This window comes from Heliconius melpomene, chromosome 10, assembly GCF_056956725.1.
Source record: "Heliconius melpomene rosina isolate 202511_hmr_F chromosome 10, ASM5695672v1, whole genome shotgun sequence".
Taxonomy (NCBI): domain Eukaryota; kingdom Metazoa; phylum Arthropoda; class Insecta; order Lepidoptera; family Nymphalidae; genus Heliconius; species Heliconius melpomene.
In genome coordinates, this window is record NC_140398.1 from 11,224,362 (window position 1) to 11,248,211 (window position 23,850).

General features: G+C 31.0%; 1 protein-coding gene across 2 annotated transcripts in view; it reads right to left on the minus strand.

Annotated features, from left to right (window-relative positions):
• Nucleotides 1-544: 544 nt before the first annotated feature.
• The window catches only part of LOC146535632 (uncharacterized), a 37,857-nt gene continuing 14,551 nt past the window's right edge, over nt 545-23,850 (minus strand). The window contains exons 1-6 of one of the 2 annotated variants that reach the window (XM_085191229.1): nt 22,614-22,795; nt 5,879-6,001; nt 4,060-5,680; nt 3,132-3,898; nt 2,362-2,488; nt 545-1,946 (exon numbers count right to left, since the gene is read on the minus strand). In XM_085191229.1, the coding sequence (XP_085047355.1) occupies nt 1,898-1,946; nt 2,362-2,488; nt 3,132-3,898; nt 4,060-5,680; nt 5,879-5,966 (2,652 nt within the window). In that variant the 5' untranslated portion in view covers nt 5,967-6,001; nt 22,614-22,795 and the 3' untranslated portion in view covers nt 545-1,897. Of the gene's footprint in view, nt 1,947-2,361; nt 2,489-3,131; nt 3,899-4,059; nt 5,681-5,878; nt 6,002-22,613; nt 22,796-23,850 lie in introns of those variants that run through there. The other variant, XM_085191230.1, reaches the window with a different exon arrangement.

Consider the following 23,850-nt stretch of genomic DNA (forward strand, 5'->3'; position numbering starts at 1 on the left):
GATTTTTCATTGACGCTTATAGAATACATATTTATCTATATTTCTATATCATTAGTTAAATATATTATATTGAATTCTGGTAAGAGGAAATGCTTAAAGTAAAATATATTGGGGTATAGAAAGTAAATGAAAGTTACGTAATGAGCTTAATATTAATTATATATAATAATTAATATAATATAGCCTTATTATTAAATTACTTTATTATTATAAATATTAAATAAATATTGTAAAAAGCTTATTATTCTAAAATCTTTGCTATGTATCTCATTTTTATACTGCGTTGCCATCTCGTGGTCCTATACGATTTTTTTGTTAGCTATGCCATCTGTTGATACATTGTTGTACCATCTTACTCGGATTAATTATTTTCAAGTTTTATGACACATTTCAAATGCTTCCTGCTAGATGTCGCCAGAATATAAAATTATTGTGCTGTATTATAATTCTAATTGCTTTACTAGTTTTTATGTATTGTATAACATACTTCTGCAATAAAACAATCTCAATTTTCATATTATAATAAAAACAATAAAAAACCAAATATTTTTAAATAATTTTATTTTATCATTACAATAAAATAAATGATATGTACAATAAAATAGTAATATGATTATAAACAATACTTTCGCCGGAACATTTTTTTAATCACAACTAATTACATCAGCATCTAAAATCTAAGTATATTTAATTTTTATAACATTTGCATATTATCGTAATACATATAAACGAGCGATACAAGGAAATAATAAGAGACGCGATTCATTAAGTTTCTACATACCGCTCATTTGGTGCAATAATGACACATTTGCACTGTTTCTTGCAAGAAGCCGTAATCAAAGTTTGTAAATATCCTTTTTGGATTCAGTGACATATTTAGTTTTTTTTAGTAAAAGTGCAATTACGACATTGTTGCATCAATTTAGCGATATGTATATAATATAGTAAAAGAACTATCGACATAAGACAATTAAACTATTGGAGTTATACTTCAAAGGTGAAATGTCTAATATAAATATACAAAATTGCTATAAACTATCACAGTAGCCAGATCATTTACAAAATAACACATGCATATTAATTTGTTCATTATTCATGTTACATAATAGTTACATAATACATGTCACAATAATTAAATATTTTTTAAAATAACTTTATAGGTGCAGCTTTTTTAAATCATCGAATCGATATATATTGCTATACAATAACACTAATTCTACCAAAATTAACTGATGAGCAAAGTATATTTCGAGTACCAACTACCAGCGTATAGGGCAAACAATAAAAACTATTAATATAGATTTTGACTATTGAAATAAATATAGATCTTTTGTTTGAAAAGTATACTTATTTATATATATTTAAAACATACTACTTATTTCTAACCTACATTAGATGACTTTAAAAATCCGAATCTTCGAACTCTACTATTGAAACATAGCAGTCTTATAAAGTCCTAAAAAGAAATATAGTAACTAACAGTAATTAGCTGTATTGATACATTCCCTATTTATTAAAGAGATTACAGAATAGTTACCTAACATTATCTTTGGGACAATTATTACTTGTATTGTGCAAATTGAGCTTCCCCAATAAATGAAAATGAAAGTCAGGTACAGAATTATAAAATAATGCTTGGAGTATAAGAGCAAAAGACGTGCTTGAAGACAGCGTATAATAATACGAAGTGAATGGCACTATTAATGTACATTTATATGCATTAAATAATATAAAAATTAATGTTGCATGCACTTTTATTCTGCATATTTTATTCTGAATTGCTTCATTTTATCGCCTGTGACTTCCAAATTTAAATCGAGATGATCTTTTGCTGACGGTGACGTCATTGTTTTTTTTTTAAATATTTTAACACGCTGATGACTTTGACAGCATACTTTCAGTCATCGTCGTTTAGTAGATCAGTACAGGATTTTGCTTTGGTAGATCTGTAAAATAAGAAAAGAATGATAAAATATTAACATATTACTTACATAAAGAAATTAATTAAACGATTTTATTAATTTTGTCTGGCTTTTAAATGATATTTCAGTCATGTTTAAAAAAGGAGAGATGGAACAATCCTTCAAGGCAAACAGGTATATATTATAATTGTATAAAGATAATTCTGACTTCCTGTCGTAGATGGGTATGAGAATATAATAATAACTCGATTTGTGATGATGATAATAAATAATAAAAATAAAAGATCCATAATAATTATATTAAGAATGTATTTTTATGTCACTTAGAACGAAATTAAATATAATGGTAGATCTTCTTATAAAACAGACGCTATATTTTATTTTTATCTTTTCTTTGAACCTTAAAATTTTTAGATTAATTAAAGTTTTATGTACTTACTGATTTTTGACTCTGCGACAGACTCTAAGTTCGATAGAACCATTCCGCACTGCTTTGAAGAGAGCTAGTGCCTCTACATGCGCTAGCTCATGACACGCTTGTCCATTTACTGCCAACACTTCGTCACCTAAAAATATATACATTTTAAATTTAGTATATTTCAAAAACACTTTAAAAATGTTTTTTTACACATGTATATTATTTCTAGCTATTTAACTGGTTAATAATCTATTAAAGTAAACGAATAACAAATGTTATAAGTCATTGTTTCATAGTTTGATTATATTATAATTATTCATAAGTGAAACACATAATGAATGATGCCTAATTGTCTGGTTTTATATTTATTCTGGTTGATAACATTGTTTACGTTACATCTATCTGCATCGTAACTCGGTAAATAGAAATCTTATACTCACAATAACTGATATTATTATCGTAAACAGTGGGCAGTAGACGAATAATTTATTCTTATTAGTTCCTTGTAACCGTTTTAGTACAAACAATGCAATACCAACCCTATTGAGCTCAAGTTACATTTATATAAAGACTATTAAAATATTATTTTATAATTTATAATATATAATAAATAAAGCGTCATGCTGTGTCCCGCACCAGAACAAGGATATTAAAATATTAAATACTCTATTCCTATTCTATTTTAAATATTCTATTCAATGTCCCCCAAATCGAACCCACAGTTAAATTAACGTTTAATTAACTTTTCTCATTTTATATAGATTATGCAAAGTAGATATATAAAAATTTACCTGCTTTAAGTCTTCCATCATCAATTGCTTGGCCTTGTGGAAGTATGCTCTTAATGAATATCCCTAAAGGACCTCTAGGAGAGTCACGTCCTCCCACAATAGTAAAGCCTAATGGCTTCTTTCCGTGTCCTTTCTCAAACGTAATGGTATGATACGTGTGAGTTGGTGCTCGCGGCCTCCTGGGTAAAGTACAGAAATTGGTTGGCGTTTGAGTTTGCACGTCATGTTCACATTCGTTCTTCTCAGAAGTTCGTTCAGCACCGTCTGGCACGTGCACATCGACAATATCACCCGTACAACTAAGTGTTAAACCGTCTTTGTTTGTTCCACCGTAACTCACGACCTGCCGACGCAGTAACTTGTTGTTCATACTGCTGTAGCTTGCGTTCTGGCCTTTCAGGAAGCGGGAGTGCGTGTCCGCCGCGCCGTCCGCCTCGTCCGCCCCTGATAACAGGTCGCGATTACACGCGGATTCATCCTGAGTCTGACGTTCAATTCTGATGTCATACTTATCGTTACGTCGTTCTTTACCTAATATTATGGCATTTTCGTAATCTACGGAACTTTCACGCATTGTAATGATATTTTTTTGTGGCGGTTCCCTTTGTCTCACCTCGGGAGTCATTCTTTCACGTTGTCTACAAATTACGATGTCGATCTCTGATGATCCAGATCTTAGAGCCTCTTTGGCTTCAGACATAGTAAGATCACGAAGTCTTCGGCCATTGACGTTAAGGAGTTCATCTCCTATACGCAAAGTGCCTTCCCTAAAAATAATATTTCAATATCATATAAAAGGTCATTTAAAGTTTAAAAAGTGTCGACACTAATTATAATAATTATTAAAATATAAATAAAAATAAAAAAATAATTAATGCCATATAAAATATTTAATTATAATAAAAATGATATCAATATATAAGCTTACCTGTCTGCTAACCCTCCTGGAACCACATGCGCTACTAAATAACCTACATGACCCTCATCTACTAGCTTGGTTTTAGCTATAAATATACCTAGTTCGTCAGAAGGGTTTTTTCTTATTATTCTCACTACTTTGAACTCCGAGTGCTGCTTATTTGTACAATTTTTAGTAGGTTTTCGGCAAGGTGGTATAGGAGGGATTCCACAATCACCTCTGCTTACATCTCTCTGTCGCATTTTTTGTTTTTCCGTTAATTGTAGAAACTGGGGTTCTGCGTAATCGGGATTTTTAGGCATACGTCTAAGAATTTCTTTCCGGTCCAATGATAAAGCTCTTTGATTGTGTCGTAGTCGAGGCTTAGGATGTTCATTTTTGTCTCTGCTTCGTCGGCTAGATATTCTTGGCTTAGTATAACTTTGGTCACCCGAAACACTTCTGCTATGACTTGCTACGTGTGTATTGGTATGTGAAGCAGAACTTTCACACCTGGATGATATTCTGTCACTGTCAAATATCGAAGAAGCTGCTGATTCATTGACTAGGATTCCTGAATCTGCGTCCTCACAGTCTTGTATTAAAACATTTTCATCATCACATGAAATTTGATAGACGTCGTCATGAAAAACAGAATTTTGGCTCTTTTGGAATTCATCAAGTCCGGGTAAAGCACCGTAAGAAAAACTTCTCAATTTAGCTTTTACTCCACCTCGTTTCTTACGACTTTTACTTATTGCACTAGTTGACTTAACCATTATATCATTCCCATTAGGATTTGAGTCCAACTCTTCTCCATTTTGCTTATAAAGTTTTGAGAAAAATTTATTCGTAGAAGATTTTAAATATCTATCAGACATAGCACGTAGTTTGGCTGATAAACAAGAACTAGGTCCAATCGTATCTTTATCATCTTTAGGCTTAGGTTTATCAGTCTTCTTGTATGTTTTTGCTGAAGTTGACGCATCTTCGTACGATTCATAGTTATCGTCAAATATCTGATCACTTGATTTAGACAGTTTCGTTCCAGCTTTAGGAATCACATGGTACCGATCGCATTCTGATCCTGAACTGTAGCACCTGGTACCCCTGTTCGTAAACGATTTACCTTCTCGCCAATTACATTCCACTGGACTCTTTGCAAAAAAGACGTCGTCGTCATAATTTGGCATCTTCACCCAAGGGTTTTGGTTTTCAAATTTAGTATGTACAGGGTCTAAGTATGTATCGGTATAGCGGCAGTGTGATATTTCCTCACTATGTCCAAATCCACTACAATCGCTTCCTGAAGTCGACGCAGCGTCTTCACCGGGCCGCATTGGGGCATTTGATTTAAAACATGATAGTTTTGTATTTTTAACCTTGTCAAGTAACGGGTTTCGTTTTTCTCGATACACCACGTACTCTTTCTCTAAAGAGCCACCGCGGTTTTTGCGACTATTGCAAGCTTCTTGCGGCGAGGTGGGGCCGTTTTGCAGTGATATTCGCCGAGTCACCGGTGCTTCAAAACTACGTTGACATGGGTGAGGCGATTTTTCTACAATTATTATTTGGTCGCTTAAATTGTAAAAATTAGTTTCCACGGAACTGCTACTACTTTTCCTATTGCTATAGCGAACTGGAGACATATCTGAAATAAGAAAAAAAAAAATGTTTAAATAAATGTAAATTTATTTGTTCTTTAGCTTCACGGTTTTATGAAACCAGGGAAAATCAAAATACGAGAGTGGATAAAGTTAATCAGTTATCGCTAGGTTTGTTTTCACAGACGGCAAAATATATAAGATACATACGGATGAAAATCAAAAAGGATTATTTAGTTATATACCTATTCTAGATCTTCGTGAGGTCCTAGGTTCAGCCTCAGGAGAAACGGCAAGTAGCCGCGGCGGCTCAGCCTTTCTGAACCACCGCATATTGCTTCTGGTTACACCATTTTAATTTCACTACTCTGTAACAAAAAATAAAATAATTACAATTAAATATACCTAATACTATTAAGTAAAATAAAATTATGTAAAATTTTCACGAACATAATTTATGTTTCTTAAAAACAGCTTGCCATTGGTATGTAAGTACACCGGCTAGGTAAATAATTGACATATATTAGGCGTTGTTGACATAAATTAATTATAGCAAGATATATCCACATATGGAAAGTATGTCGTTTGTCTCCATTTAAGAAATACACGTATGTTTTAATTGCAAATATACATCAAATTTGTGGTTAGGAGAGCAGGTGATTCTTAGAGGCGGTTCTTAACGCAAAAAATTTAGCAATCCTATAACCAGATAAACTGGTTAGCTATTCAAGTTACAGTATAGTGCTGTAAGAAATTGAAAACGCTTAAATATTTCTCGTAAACAACTTGCTTAAATTATAATTAAATGTTTTTTCTATATAAATTCCGTTAAAAATATGGCTAGTGCAGCTGTTTAATATATTTTAAGGACAAGTCTTTATAACTTCAACAATTTTTATGAACTTGCTCGAATAGACAAAAAATATATGTAATGCACAATTATATTACTTTTATATAAATTAAGTTTTTTAATTGAACAGAATGTTAACACCGGAGTATCACTTTTAGCTCTATCTGCCGACAATACTGTTACAGGGAAAACGCATTTTAAGCATTTATTTAATGTATTTTATACAATATACCAAGCTATATTTAAAGTCTGTCTAAATCAAATTTCCTTTTGAAATGTTCAAGCATTGTTATTTAACCTCATTTAATGTACACCAAAACTGTTTTGTAAACAAAATTTATAACCAGGTCAAACTGACTTCACAAACTATATTTAATCAAAATATTAGTTTTCACAGTAGCCTATTTTGTAGATATATATATTAAATACAAAAATAATACGGCAACACCTAATTAGCAGAGTCAGTTAGCCACTATCATATGTCGTTTGTATCACGTAACTTCTGCCCTGTTGGACAAAAGTAAGTTGTGTAAGTAACATTTGAGGCAATCGATCCTTATTGTGAGAGTCATCCTAGTGATGATCTAAAGACAACGGGAGTATCAATGTCGTTTGAGAATCATTTATTTAGTCTTGCGGTATTGTTATTTTGCAATGTTTAATATTATATATCGAGTATATAAAAAATCTATTTAAATCAGCTTCACGCTGTATCCCGCATACAGCAGGGTAGGAAGATGAAAGCATTCCCTAAATTCCACCGAATTTTTCGAGGCATTGCGTGTTGAGTGGCACAACTCAACGTCGGGCTTTCGCTTTGTTGGCAGAGCGACATAAAGAAAATAATAATTAATTCCCTTGAACCCATAACCGACGCGTTACAGGCACACCCTCGTCACCTGCGCCATGACGGCCTCGAGTTTATGTATATATGTTTTATATTAAATGTTACAAGTAAATTTAACATCACCGAATTTTATCCTACGTTTATCGACCACCGACAGCAAACCTGACCAATTAACCTAACCACTTATTTACTTACGAAATATTACTAATGAAATTATTAAATTATACGAAGTTTCAACTACTAAACCACTTCCTGACAATTATATGGATTTAGTACGATATTAGATTCTTCTGATTCAAATCAATTGCAGAATTATGCGGTGCAATCACGTCGCCATGGTTCGACGACCTTCTGATCCCATGAAATGCACTCGCTCAACAAACATCATATGTGTGATAATTTATGCATCTTGCAGAATTGCAAATGTGAACGTATCGCCAATATTGAGACCAGGTTATCTGGTGTCACATGTGTTTTGACGTGGCCACATCGTGTTTCTCAATAAAATGGGTATAAGTATGTAAATGTTGAAATTTGATATCTACGCGTAAGCGGTATATTGAAATGAGAAGCTAATCTGCATTTTGTATATGAAATCTAGAATTTTTTAGGTCAAAATAGTCATTATAAATATAGTATTTGTCAAATTTTTATTTTCTCTGCCTATCTATTTACGGCGGATTAAAGGGTAGGCTCATTCTAAACCAACTTGCGTCATTTTAAAGATATAGTATTAGTTAGGAATAGACTGATAGATAAAATAGTGTACAACGTCCAAATTTCAATGTCCAATTGCTTTTGTAAAAAAAAACAATTAAAGATTATTAATTATATTTAAACTTTTTTGATAGCTGAATGAACAACAATTTCAAAGGCAGGCCTAAGGATGTACCTATGTATAAGTGTAAATACTCTCACTAATGACATTCAGTATGCAGGTAATGGTGTCCTTACGTGTTTTCCGCGTAAACACTACCCATACGCATCAGGAAGTTGCAAAAGGAACAAGTCGTGTTGAATACATACAATGAACTTACGCAAGATAATCGTTTATCGCTTCATTTTAAAACGAAAATCGACTTGTGATATCTCAATGATATATGAATTATAATGAAATTTTATCTATATAAGAAAGTTCTATTTGTATTATGTATGTATTTTTTTACATATTGCATAAATAATATAATATTTGTATAGTAATATAGGGTATTAAAAATTTCTTATGGGTAGACCACAAGCTAACGTACAGTACTCTATGGTAAGCTAAGTAAGTTATAAACTAAATATTTTTTTTTCTTTCTTGTTTACAAGAAAAATATCTTTTAATATATACATATTTTTTATTATAATCTTTTATACACATATAAACATAATATTCCATAAAAAGTGTAAAGAATTTTCTCTAGCTGTTTCTAATGTTCTCTATAAGGAGAGCGGAAGTATATTGAAGCATAAACAAGCGTTAAGTGTAATTAAACGTTGCGTAATAACTAGGAAATATGAGTGTTACGGTAAAAGACCGCAGTGACAACCTTTATATACTGTGTATTGGACTTCTCATGAAGGTAGCTTCCGTGTTTTCTGATAAATCCGATAATTATTTCTATATGAGCATTAATTAATTATTACAATTTTGAGGTCAGGCGTAGCGCAGGGCGCGATAGGTTGTGGGTTCGATTCTCACCGGAGAAGATTTAAAGAGGCAAAGTGCGGTATAGAGTTCCGCTAGTCAATACGCAATGCCTTCAGAATTCGGCAGAAAGTAGGAGAACGGAGTGTCTTAAATCTAGGTACCCTAGGTAGGATACAGCGTGAATTTAGAAAAATATGAAATGATATGAATCTGTATTTCCTAATGAATTTTCAGTACTTATTTAAAATAATAGTTACATTTAAAAAACAGGCTATACTAAAACAAATAATTATAACATGAACGACACTAGATATAAAATATCACACTGTAATCAATGATTGTAATTGACAAAGTAATATTCCTGGAACCAAAGTTTTACTTATTATTGGAATTTGAAATAATAATATACGATTACCGATCAAATTTACGAGCGTTTGTATTCTTCGAAGTTGTAAAAATGAATGATAGACCAAGATACAGTTAAAGACATAACGTGAATATATTTCGTTTTGAATTTCATCGTTATTGCAAAACAACATTTTTTTTATTTTTTTTTCATATCCACGCTATATCCCGCACACAGCAGAGGGAATCTAGTGGTGAGACACTCCGTTCCCTACTTTCCGCCGAAATCTGGAGGTATTGCTTGTTGAGAGCAAAGAAATTAAAATAAAAATTTAAATAAATATTTCATTTATTCTGGTGGGAATCGAATCCACAACCAGTCGCTTTTACACACACTTGTGCCCCTACGCCACGACTGTCCCTCACTTTAAAATTAATCGTTATAGCAAGACGACAAAACTAAATTTTTCTGCTATTAATAATACTGTCGAATACATTAAAAGGCTTCATAATTTCAAAAAAGCCGCCATATTTGACTTGTTTCTAGAAACCATTATAATGTAGAACCGGAGACGATAAGCATTGTTTAAGTAGCTTATGTGGGTACGGAGTGCGGTGTAACAAACGACGTGTAGGCAGATATTTGTATATAAAGCATAATTACATTTTATAATTTCAAATTACAACTGCTGTAGAACTAATTCTTGACTTCTCTGTTTCGTAACAGTGAACAATGGAGACATAAGGTCACATATTAAATAAAATTTTCAACATTACTGATTTATTCTTAGATAATTTAGTGTAAGATAAAGCATATGGCGTAAATGTCCCAGTCACCTCTTTTTAATTTTATAGTATTGAAAAATAAATATTATATATTTATCTTTTTCTTTCTTTTTAAAAGCTAATCTGTTTGAGACAGAGCTCATCAATATTACCTCTAACTAATATTGCAACAAGAAATATGATATTCTTAATAATAAAATACCAAGAGACATATTACTGCCGCTAAATACTACCGCTAAAACATATAAGTACTTTGAATTACCCGAAAACGTCAATACCATAATAATTCCGTATTTATTCTAAATATTGGCATTTAACCAGAATCAATCAGGCCCAAGGATAAGGAAATAAATATGATTTGATTTGCAAATAAAACGAGCTTAGGCTATCTTGATTGAACGCTTTAATTGGATTTTATTGATGTTGGTATCATATTACAGAGGATTTACCTACATATATTTTGTCTACTACGAAAATTTTATACACTACAGCTTAACGATTAGTTAATATTTGTAGTTTCATAATTTTATTTTTACCAGAACATTACTGGCCTTAAATTATCTATTTTTCAGAAAAAAAGTTTTATCTTAACTGAAGGCAGGAGAGATATTTGTTTACATTTAAGCAAATCGTGTTAAAATATTATAACATTTTATTCCGATCATAATATTCTAGCTGTTGCGTAGCTTTTCATTATTCGACAAAGTAATTTAGTAAGATGCATTTTTTCTTTTCTCAAAAAGTTTAAAGCGTGAAATACTGGTAAAACTAACATGTTTATGGGGAATAAATATATCTAAAAATATTTGTTTTAAAGTAAAGAAATATTACCAACGAAACAACACCTTAAGAATAGCAATATCTAAAGATATTGGTTTAAAAATAATTTGAGATAGAAATAGGCGCGAGAGATAAAATATCTATATTTTGCTAAAAAGACCTCGCTTCGATACAAGCTAAATATTTTTGTAAGCTTCCAACTTTGAATTTTACCATTCTCAAGCTTTGCTCTCTCACAAATCCTACATAATATAAATACATAAATCTAAAGGCATTTAGTATTTAACCAAAAGACTTGTCCATTTCTTCTTCACCAACAAAAGATTTGCGCTAACAATTTTTCAAATAATATGAATAGAGTGACAGTTGCTAGTAACGGTTACGGTCAAGAGTATTGGAGTAAGGCATTACTGTATGCCATTGAATGGACTACTGTTATATGGTCATTACCTTTTATAAAATTATATAGTGGCACAGTTAATAAAGTTGATTAGGCCTGACAGTTACAGGTTCAAATTTCAATCAGGAAAATATGTAATATACATATATATATGTACAATATATTATTAAATAAGCTACAATAACATTAATAAAATATAGAGATAAAAAATATATAGTATGATACTTTACATAAATGAATAAAAAATATTGTTTTCTTATTAAATACATAAAGAGGGTTGAGTCGTTTACTGTTAAATATTTAACTTATTAACTCATATTATATTGTTATCTAAGACCTCGTAGGGCATGAAGTAGCGTATTTTCATTACAGATATAAGAAAACATAATATCAAGTTTAAATTAGTGTTTAATATAGTTGAACTTACCTAATATTATAATCAAAATCAAAATGCGTACTAAATTGGTTCCAACTTGTAAAAATATTGTTATTGCCACCATAAAATAAAAATTGCTTATGTTTTCATATATACGAAGTATAAGTATCATTAATCATTGTATAGTTTTTGTTCAGTGTATTTGGATTTGCATTTATATTCTTCATTTGGCTGAAATCCAAGGACAAGGATGAACTTAGACGATTTCCTTATACAAAAGCTTGCAAAATTATATTATTTGTATAATTTACTACGTCTAGCCGTTTTTCTATTATTTTAAATGAAATGCTTGTGCCAACCGTGGGACAGGGGCACAAGTTTTGACACTGACAGGTTTTGGGTTCGATTCCCACTCGAAAATATTAAATATTTAATATTATCAACACGTAATGCCTCCAGAATTTAGCAATAAATGGAAAATAGAAGTGTGTTAATGGGAACGAAGTGTCTTGACACTAGGTTCCCAGGTTCACTCTGCCTACCCTGGTAGGTGTACATAGCGATATTTTCAATTGTTTAGTTTAGTCTCTCAATCGAAACTGTGGTGTTTCATTGTTATCTCATGTTTAATTAAGTAAAAACTTGAAAATATTATTCTATTGTACTTTACATGTGTATTCTCTCTATCTAGGGAATTATATTATTACCATTCCTAAAAAAAATATACGTGTTAAAAAAAACTTCTTTAATATAATTAAAAGATTAACATAGGCGATTGAGACGGAGGAGATTACATATTATATACGAAATAATAATATACAAAAATATGTAAAATATTATTATGTAAAGCTTCACCAACGCATTCATATCCATTATAATGCAAATTAAGAATAGGGAAAGGAAAGAGAAACTGCCTTATTTGGTATAGAACACGTATCCGAGTAATCAGTATTGGTGTTGCGAAGGTATACGATTTCGAACGGTAACGTGGAAAAAATACGAAATTTTGTGCAAAATTCGTGATAGAAATACACTGAATTGTAAATAAATAACGGTAAATAAAACTACATCTTTTTTAAAGTATTTTATCTATTAATAATGAAATAAGCGTAAAAGCGAGAACGAAAACATATAAAAATATTTTAATAATTATTATAATTATTAAATATTGATAAAGCAGCTTTACACATAGATAGGTGGGTAGAGAGTAAAAGTGGCAGTGAGTATAGTACTTAGTGTTAACATACTAGAATTTTAATTATAACAATTTTTATATCGATGTTATTTGTAAGCGTCTAGATAATGAAAGACTGGTGTTGAACTGAACAATATCTCTAAAATATCCGAGAAATGGGGAATAATAAAAAAGGCCGAAATATGAAAACAAAATAAATAAATTTTTTTTAGTATCCTACACGTAGCAGCGTAGACAGAGGGAACCTGGAAACCTAGTGTTAGCACACTTTCCCTATTAAGACGCTCCCGTTTTCCACTTTCCGCCGAATTCTTGAAATATTGTGTGTAGAGTTGCGGAATTCAACGCCACGCTTTGCCTCATTAACCAGAGTGAGGATACAAAGATGTTTAATATTATAAAAAATATTAAATACATTAAATAATTACACAAATCTGATGCTTCAAAAAACATTTAAATTGTCTTATATGTATATATACATATATGTTTCTCATTGCCAGTATTGTGTACAGGCAGCTTATTTGTAAGCGTCTTTTAGCCTTAAGGCTCCGCTATTGAGTTGCAAGGAATCAATGTACTGGCAACGCGGTTGGAATTTCTAAAAGCCACAGTACGATCAACCACATAACTGAGTTATGTCCGGTATAGTTTATACTCTGGTTTCACTTAAAGCAAGGCAAACCGCTTAGATTAACATAATTATTTATAGAGATAGAAGTTTTCATAAATTATTACCTAAGATAATTACAAATTTTAGTTTACGAAAATAATTTAACTATTAATTTATTTTATATCTTTGTGTATATAAATATTGTAGCTAATAATTTTTACCTATTTGATACTTTTGGGAATAACTGAAAATTTATTTTTAACGGGAAATAACAAAAATCGAATCGAAATAATATAGTATCATAAAATGAATGTATCTTATATTGTGAGATTTTTTTGTATTTTAAAATTAGTTTTTAAATATTTTTTGCTTTTCTTTACATTTTCTTTCACCTGAATAATTTGCAATAACATGATTGATTATAAAAAATATACGTACCTAATATCCTATAGTTAAAATCCTTTTTCTATTAGTGTTTAAAGCGACAACGACGTTCAAATCAACTGAATGTCAACATCGAACGTCTAAGATTAGCAGTGACGCATCGAACTTTTAGTACTTACGGTATACGTAATTTGGCCTACAAATTGTAATGCTTCTACGTTTGCTCGGACTTATTGCCTATAAGCAGTGTTGGAACTGCTTTTTTTATAATTATTCCTTACACGCTTATACTAAAGCCTGAGGCCATGGTCATGTCATTTTGTTACAAAATACATGTTTTTTTGTATTATTAATAAATTTAGCCAATGTTATAAATACATGCATTTAGGTTTAAGATATGACATAGGTTGCCCTGGTGAGATACCCCACTCTTCACCTTCCACCCACTTTAAAAAAATTAAGAAATAAAACAAAATTAAATTAAAAAATAAACATAAATAGGTACTATCGATATTTTAACTTGCAACCAGTTTTCTTCAGTCAATTGTGAAATGGTGGTCTACGACGATATTCGTTCTGTATTTACTTACATTAGATTCGAATAATGTTAAATTTAAGTTACATAGGTAGCTGTTTTTAAACGGTTTTATTTATCTAAAACTTGTCTACACGGTAGACTCCAGGACACTTTAACTAACATTTACAATGTTAGAATGACGTCATTTATGTATAAGGTAATTTTTGATATTTTATAACCAACCTATGATCTCACTGTCGTAAATCATAAAAATATATAATAAAAAACGAATAAATATAGCAATTATTTTAGTATTTATATCTCTATACATTATTCGCAAATATGATATGAATGTCTTCGATATCCATTACTAACTTTTTGCAATAGTTGATGTTATTATTCGTCCTTTATTAGCTTAATAAATTATACCTGCAGTTAAAGAATCCTACTTGAATAAATGTTAAAATCCTTATTTAATCTAGTCAAAGTTCCTACATTTTTAAAGCACCAATTAAATCCAATAATACTATTATCAGTATTTTTCGACATTTTGCGTATTTAGTGGTGGTACTCAACACCGCGTTTTTTCTGGTCAGTGGAAAATAAAATAACTTATAATAAAACACGTCCCAGCTCTGCCACGATGACGTTACACCTCTGGCTTTTAATTTACTTCATGATATTTATCTTAATTTTACAACACAATGATGTCATTTTACGCATCACGTTCATTTGAACTTGACCGTAGTACAATCAAGATATTATGTTGTTTGTAGCCGCTGTTCTTTGTCACTATCATAAATTCTTATTTAATTACTTAATTATATTCCTTATTGATTAACATTAAGTTTTATTAATTAATCAGGTTTACGCTGTATTATGCATGCAGCAGGGTAGGCAGAGGAAACTTAGTGTTAAGACACTCCGTTCCCCATATTCTGTCGAATTTTTTGAGGCGTTGAGTGGCGGAACTCAACGCCGGGCTTTTGCCTTATTGCCAGAGCGAAGAAATGAACATATTGCTATAGCTTTCGAGTGGAGACAGAACCCACAACCGTCATTTTACAGTCTCACTCTTGTGCCCCTGCGCCACTACGGCCTCATTAAGTATTAATTTTGGTCCTATTTAGTTTTCCTATATCTTATAAAACAAAGTCGCTTTTCGTGTCTGTCTGTTGTTTCTAACTCTTCTTCTTCTAAACCACCCAACGGATTTTGATGCGGTTTTCACCATTAGGTCGAGTATTTTTCGTAGAAGGTTTATATATAGTTTATTATTTGTACATTCTTATGTAAATTAACATAAATACGATAAATGTGTATAAAGTCCTACCCGTTGAGACACTTTCGCGCATGCGCTGCTTTAATGGTAAGTACTACATAAAAATAATGTACTGGAGTATTGTGCGTCTTAATAAGATCTACAAAAAAGTCTGCGAGAGCATATTCGTATCTTTTAAGAATAACGTGTAGGGATCATATTTCTGTCTAAAAATAATAATTTCAAAATATTTTTTATTGTGAGCGATATTTTTTCATAATGGTATTAATCCTTATCCTTTAAAATACTTTATTAAATTTCTACGTTAAACGAAGATAAAATTTGCTTTTTACACTATTTCGAAATTGCGAATAGTTTTACAGAAAAACGCATTTAATTGTTGACACATCCCGCCGTTGACATATCAGCTGTATATTACTCAAGTTTCACTTATCCCTTACTTTCAGCATATAAATAAGTATATTAGTTACGTTGGCCATTTAATTTAGACCAAAACTGTCTTTTACTGTTTTTCGTTTTAATAAGTACTTTAGAAGTTGTTATAATATCAAAAAATCCTTGCTGCGAAACGGCTCGCCACTCGCCATGCGTCCGCCGCGCCCGCCTGGCTTACAAGCATCGGTGGTTCAGTGGTAGAATGCTCGCCTGCCACGCGGGCGGCCCGGGTTCGATTCCCGGCCGATGCATTCTATTTAATTTTCCTCACAGGCAGCCACGTAGTGCTTGCTTTTCAGGGACAGAATACCCTCTTCAGCATTAACCACAAGCTCGAAAAAAAAACCCGCCTGTCTCCTGTATAGCAACGAAGATTTAGTTTTGTTTGCACGTATTGGATAATTGGAGTTGAATGTATTATTTCAACGCGATATATTTGGTTATATTTTCTTTTGTACATGTACACAATGTATGTTACATTATATGAATAATCCAGTAGTAAAAGCGGGCGAAGCCGCAAGAGGGTCGCTAGTATTTTCATAAATCACATAATTTATTCAGCCATTTATGTTCAAATATAATTATCGAAATGAAATTCTTCAGCGAGAAATGAAGAAAAGTATTCTTAGCTGATCATCAGAACTTTAAAATTAATCTTTGAACACGTTTAATATGGAATACCTAATAATAATAATGAAATGAAAGGGTTCACAATACAAACAGGCCGCCAAACACAACCTTAGCATGCAGTTCAGTTCTTTATTGCCAAACAGAATTAGGCGTCCGCTGTGCCTTTTTCTTACAATTCAATTGAGTCGAGCTCATGTGGAGCTTTACGTTCAATGAAATGAAAACTGAAGGTTGATAAAGCTGCTTATTTGAGAAATAAGAACATTTACTTTGAGATTTAAACGAGATTCGAGTAAGTGAATTTGGAAGAGATTACAAGCGCCGCCGTCTAGATATGATTTTATTTATATTAATTTGTTTTCGTCTTACTGAGAATCAGAATATTTATTATATTCCATTTATTATTATTATTAAAAAAGGCAGCTACGTTATAAATTAATGAAACAATGAGAACACTAATAAGAATATGACATCATGACAGTAAAACAGTCACGACAGTCAATCTGTTGCTAGACATTTTTTTTATTCTAACATTTGAATAAATAAAATTGCAATTGCATTAAATTACCAATTTCATTAACTTAATTTAATAAAGTTTAAAATAATATTGTAATACTTTTATATTAATTAACTTAATATAAGTCTAGAACTAAAGCGAAACGTAATTAAAATGAGTAATAAGTTGAAGTCAACAAACAACAAAAATACATTTTTAAAACACAACACAGAAGTGGCGGCTATAATTAAGATGAGGAATTGTTGTTTCAGGCTTACTGTCATGCAGTCATGAATATTCATTGTTTCGTAACAGTTTTGTTTGGTAAATAACTTTGAGTTCTAGAGAAAATGTTAAGCGCCTCAAAAACATGAAATATTCACAAGCTCCTTTGTCTTTCCACATTGAAGATGAACCGTAAACATGGACATTTACAAGATAAAGCATGTATGCTGGAAATCTTACGACAAAATTAAAACGGTGTAATTTATTTAATGTATTGTTACCATAGCATGAAATAATAGCAACTGGAGCTAAACTGATTTTTTTTAATAAACAAATCATGGTAAACAAATGAAAAGTCAAAATAGTAAATATATTTTCTAATAGCTTCACGCTGTAACCCGCAAGCAGCAGGATAGGCAGGAAACCTAATGTTAAGACACTCTATTCCCCGCTTTTGACCGAATTGTCGAGGCATTGCGTGTTGGAGTGGTGGAACTCAATGTCGCGCTCTGCCTTGTTATCAGAGTTAGTAAATGAAAATATTAAATATGTCATTCCTTCAACTGAATAAATACATTTTAATAGGAAAAAAGCCTTTCTCGATACACTATTATATTATATAGAAAATAATTACTGGTCCATACAATAATGGAATGTTGTGTTTGTTACTCAATGAATTATAGCCGGCGTCCGCTAATCCCGTATCAACGGGTCGGAAATAATGTGAAATGAATGGGCATCGGCGAGGTTCAGTGATCTCTATCTTCCCACCGGCACCGGCGAGGTAGGTAACGTCATTTTAAATGGCACAATAGTGCTAGGAATTTTTCTTATATGAATTGTTTTATATTTTCATTTCTTCTCTGTGATAAACAGGTAAAATTCGGCGTTAAGTTCCGTCTCTCAACACGTAATGCCTCTAGAATTTCCATCGGCTTGTATAAATTCGGAATCCAATCTGCACAACAATATATTTTAAAGACTTTCAAGCATTAAATTGTAGAGAAGGAGTATAATGTTATAGTATAGTATAATAATTGCATGTTAACCATATATAATTAATTAACTTCAATTTTAATATCCAAGTCTGTCTAGTCTATGAAATAAAAAAAAAATGATAAAGCTATCAATTTCCTTATACGAAGTTATTTTGCATATTGCATCTAAAGTAAGCGATAGCGCACAACGCCGCGCCGCCTCGCTTTAGTTATTAGACTATGGAAGCGTGTTTGACCGGGATTGCATCCTCGTGAGAGATTAGAAGACACGTCGTTGCATCGACGACACCTCATCTATATAATTATACCCATATAATATTTGAGAACTTTAAGTATTTAAAATCTTTGTTGTTTTACGTTACTGACTTTATCTTTAAATCGGAGTTCCCAAGATGAGTCAGTATTTAATATGTTTGTGTGTGCCATATATCTACATATATATTCATCTTTAATCTAATATAAACACGCTTATCATTCGTCTAATTATCTTTGCCTACTTTAGTAGAGAATAGCCACTTTTCAACGCTATATATTCAGCATTTTGTACAGTGTCTTTGATACATTAATACTTTCTTATATTTTTATATTAACACATACATATAAATAAAAAAGAGACAAAGATTTACAACTACTACAAAAAAATCTATAGATACCAATTTGGGTTATTTAATATGTATTTTAATGCGAACATAAAAAATTATAATTACAATTTTTTATCTATTGAAATAGTAAGTGAATGTCATATATATATTAATCATATATAATTAATTATAAAAACCAGTGATATTACATTCTTAAGTCTTGTAACTTGTTTCAGAGCAAACATTTCGACACCTGAGCGCACACCTGGGCACACGGCGCAATACGCGTCTATATATAAGTATCATTATAGTTGCCGTAAGCTATAAAAAATATATACTGTATTTATTTAAGAATATATTATTAAATATATTATTCTTATAATTAAAAAAGTTTTTATTCTTTAGTTTTTGCTATCAGAAGTTTTTGCCAATATTTATTCTATTTATTTTGAGGAATACACAAGGAAACAGGTGATACATAAAACTAGTGTCGAACTTTGAATACCTAATAACACTGTCCCGAACATATATCTTAACCTAACGACTTTAACACTGCATTGTTTAATCTAATCTATATCTATATATATAAAATCCAAAGGTCACTCACTCATCACGAAATCTCAGAAACTACTACTACTAATCTCAAATTTTGCATAGGATTTACTTATAGGACGTAGGTGCTCGCTAAGACGGGAATTTGCAATATTCGACTTCCAACGCGTTGTTTTTGGGGTTGAAAGTTTGTATGAAACTACGTTACTACAAATGCTAGGAGTCTCAAATTTTGCATAGACGTCACTAGGACGTAGTCATGGAGACAGAAATAAAAAGAAAGAAAATATAAAGAAATAATAATAACATAGTTCACGCGGGTGTAACCGCGAGCGGGCCGCTAGTATACAATAATTATAGTTAAAGCCATCTCTACATAGAGTATTATTTTCATGGCGATTCTAGATTATACTATTTTTTATTAATATATATTATTTTACCTATCTAGGCAGTGGTTTCAATTATTAATAATATCAAAACAGCTATAAATAAAAAGAAATCATTAAATTAAACGATATCTAACCGCGTTTCTTATAGAGCAGTAATAACCGAGCATTACTTATAATAAGATAATAAGGTAATTTCTTACGTTTACTTTCTTATATTGATCAGCACGACTTACCAGACTATCAGCGATTAGATAAGGTCTATCCTGTAACTGGTCGTGATGTATGCAGTGAAAGTGTTATAAGTTGATATAGTCGCATTCGTAATCGTTGGTTTATATTAATGTCAATATAATATGGTTCTCGTGATATATGGATTGTCTTTGCACGTTATAATTGAGTCGTATGAAAGTGTATGAAAATGGTTGTTTTTGTTTGCACAGATAATTAATTGCGTTTTGTAATGGATAAGAAATGTTTTGGTTAGCCAGAAAGCAAGAAATACTCTAAAACGGTTCTAAAAGCTAATTAAAAATATGTGTATAAGAAAATAAGGTACCTAACTATATTTTTAGAGTGTGAAAATATCGTAGTTTAAAATGTTGTATTTTATGAGTTACCCAAATGTACATAATATTTAACAATATATATTTATTATATTACTTGTAAGTATTTATTTATGTTCAATTTTTTAAGAATGTTTATTTTTATCTTAAGTAAATGATATTCATATTCCATTAAAAATACTAGGATTCCCAATAAGCAACATACTCGTACGTACATAGGTATATGTATGACAATAACAAAGAATATTCTTAGTAATCAAGATAAAATTAAATAATTGAGGAAATATAAAACATATGATAAATTATGGTATATATTAACATGCTTATATCGAAATTAAACATAAAAACACGAGGCGAAGTTGTAACTCACGTCTGCGAGTATGCAAGGCCAGTTTTATTAGTGTATCTGTGACAGTGTATTTATTTAGTAGAATATCTATACTAAATATTAGTATGTTGAAATATTTAATATTTATGTTCGATATGCATTTAATAATAAAAAGTTATCAAAACAAATTTACCGTCAGCAAATATAATAACTACGTCAGCGTAGAGACTATTTCGTTAAAATTGCAGACAGTATTCTCTTTATTATAAACTGCTGGCAACGCTTTTACATCTTTTTTTGAATGCAAAACGATGCCCATTGTAATTTAAACTAGATAAGTTATAATAGTCGCTATTGGTGCAATAATGACAAAATTGTGTAATTATTAATAAACTAGCGGCCCGCCCTCGGCTTCGCCTGCGTGAACTACATTATTATTAATTTCTGTCTCCTTGAGTACCTACGTTCTATAAGTGTAATCTCCGTCCATGCAAAATTTGAGACTCCTAGTATTTATAGTAACGAAGTTTCATATTTCTTTGGGGCTTTCAACCCCAAAAACAACCCCTTAGAAGTCGAATATTGCAAATTCCCGTCTTAGCGAGCACCTACGGCCTATAAAAAACTCCTATGCAAAATTTCAGATTCCTAACACATGTAGCTTCTGAGATTTCGTGATGAGTGAGTGAGTGACTTTATATATGTAGATAATTTTTTTGTCTTTTTTAATAAAAGAATTAAGGAGAATGAAAGAAGAATAAAAGAAGGAGAGCACATTACATTAAAGATAGATGCTTATGTTATAATTTGTTGTATAATATGATATACACATGTGTAATACAAATAAAAAAAGCAAGAAATATTTTAAATGGAGTGTTGAATAAAACCGTTTAAAAAGATAAAAGCATATAAAATATGTCCAACTCTCAATCATTCGGAAACATGTGTCAATTGAAAACTCAATGTAACAGATAAACCTAATCAGTAATGTATAAAAACTATAATAAATGCTGTTATCTATATAATTTTGACATGTCAATATAAAACGATATGAGAATATCAGAAAAATTAAAATTTTAAGCTTTTAAAGAAAAAAATATGCCGTCGGTGTAGAATTTGGACGTTTTGCTTGTGACTCTCACAGTTCGTCTGCTACGTACGTACGTACGGGCGTAATTGATTTATTTGATGGCGTTCTACATGTGCCTTTTTCTTTTACAATCTTAAAATTAGTACAAAAAATATCCTTTTCCCATCGTTTTATCGTTGCATAAAATTTTATTTCGCTTTTTTATATTTCTTTTTCTGTGCATAGACATCGACATTCTTATACACAACATCTAAATTACCCTAAAAGGAGTAAAATAGAGAACTCACTGAAGAGAAAGAAAACTAAGATAAATGTAGATATAAATATTTCCTTCCATATGAATTTATACATCAAAACTTTTTTTTGTCTATAAAGTGATATTTTTATAACCAGACGTTTTTATTACGATTGCTAATAATAAAATGAATCACGCTCTGGAATGCATTGATGAATCGGCCTTCATTTCAAAATCGTCGTCGAGTACAACTCTACTTTAATATCAAGAGACCGAAGAACACTCGTGCCTACTATTCTGTGCTTAATTATTGTCATCTTAATTAATTAAAATTCAATAAATATAATTAAATATTATTAATAACATGCAATTGTCATTATTAACAATTATTTTGTGTTATTAATTATTTTTTTACAAATCTAATTTTAAAACTAAGCTGCAAAGTTTACCAACCTGAAATCCAAAAGCTCGGCTATAAAATCTTGTACAATAGATTAATCACATACACAGTTTTAACTAATATTAGATATAAAAAAAATATAAGCAACACTTCATTGATGATTTTCTTTTTTTTAACACTAAAAACTCACATAAAACTATTTACACGTCCGTTCAACATGAACGCCAAACTCAACTGAAGTCTGAACTCAAGTTAAGAGACGTCATACATGGCGGACATACATGTGACGGTGACGCTTCCTTGATGCTTTTACAATGAGTTTTTCATTCATTTCCTCTCTCATCTTATTTTCCGTTACTTTCTTGTTTATTTCCCAGCAATGGATGATGTCTTATAAATATACACGGTTTGCATCTTCTATGGAGGTAGAGTATAAGATTTTCTCACACGTAAACAAATTCGATTACAAAAATGAGATTATAATACTCATCTGAAGTCGTCGGAGCGATATTCCTGCGGTCATATCCCTTGTAAATTGTGGGAAAAATATTAAATTGCTTTTAAACTTTTGTGTTTTCTAGAAGCTTATATTGGTATATTCTTAGTGATGTAAAATATATGAAAAAAATAAACAATTTTAAATCAAAAGGTAATAAGAATTGTATAAATGGGTAATAACAGATTATTTTAAAAATCTAATTAGAGTAACACGTCTGTCTTAGTTCTAATGTAGTGATGTCGTGTTGTGAGTGTTCAACTCAGGCCGTGAGAATACAAAAACTTACATACCTATATAAAAATATGAAGTTACCGGCAAAAAATGCAAGCTCTATTATTTTTCTTAACAAACCCAACGTTTCTGAGAAGAATCTGGTTATTTATATTTCTCTGTTTTACGGTTAATAAGTTGTTAATTGTTTTCAAACAAGGCTTTATTAGATACAAAGCTCGAAGAGCTCTTAAAGAATCTTCACTTTGAAAAAAAAGAAATGCAAACATTTTTAATGTACATTTTCAGTTATTTTTCAATAAAAAAAGTGAAGAAAGATTTAAATTTCTGTTAACTTCAAAGAGTTTGTGGTACGCATTTTAAATAAGAGAATGCTTATTTATAATGAAACAACAGTTTCAGAGAGGAAATATGGAACGAGGCAAAAATAGAGGTTCATTGGGTTCGCTAGTCGATTAAGCGGGGTTACTTCCGGATGCTGGGAGGATAGAGTGCTCCAGCGTATACTTTGCTTATTCCATTTTACCTTCTAACTATAAATAAAATATCAGTTGACCTCT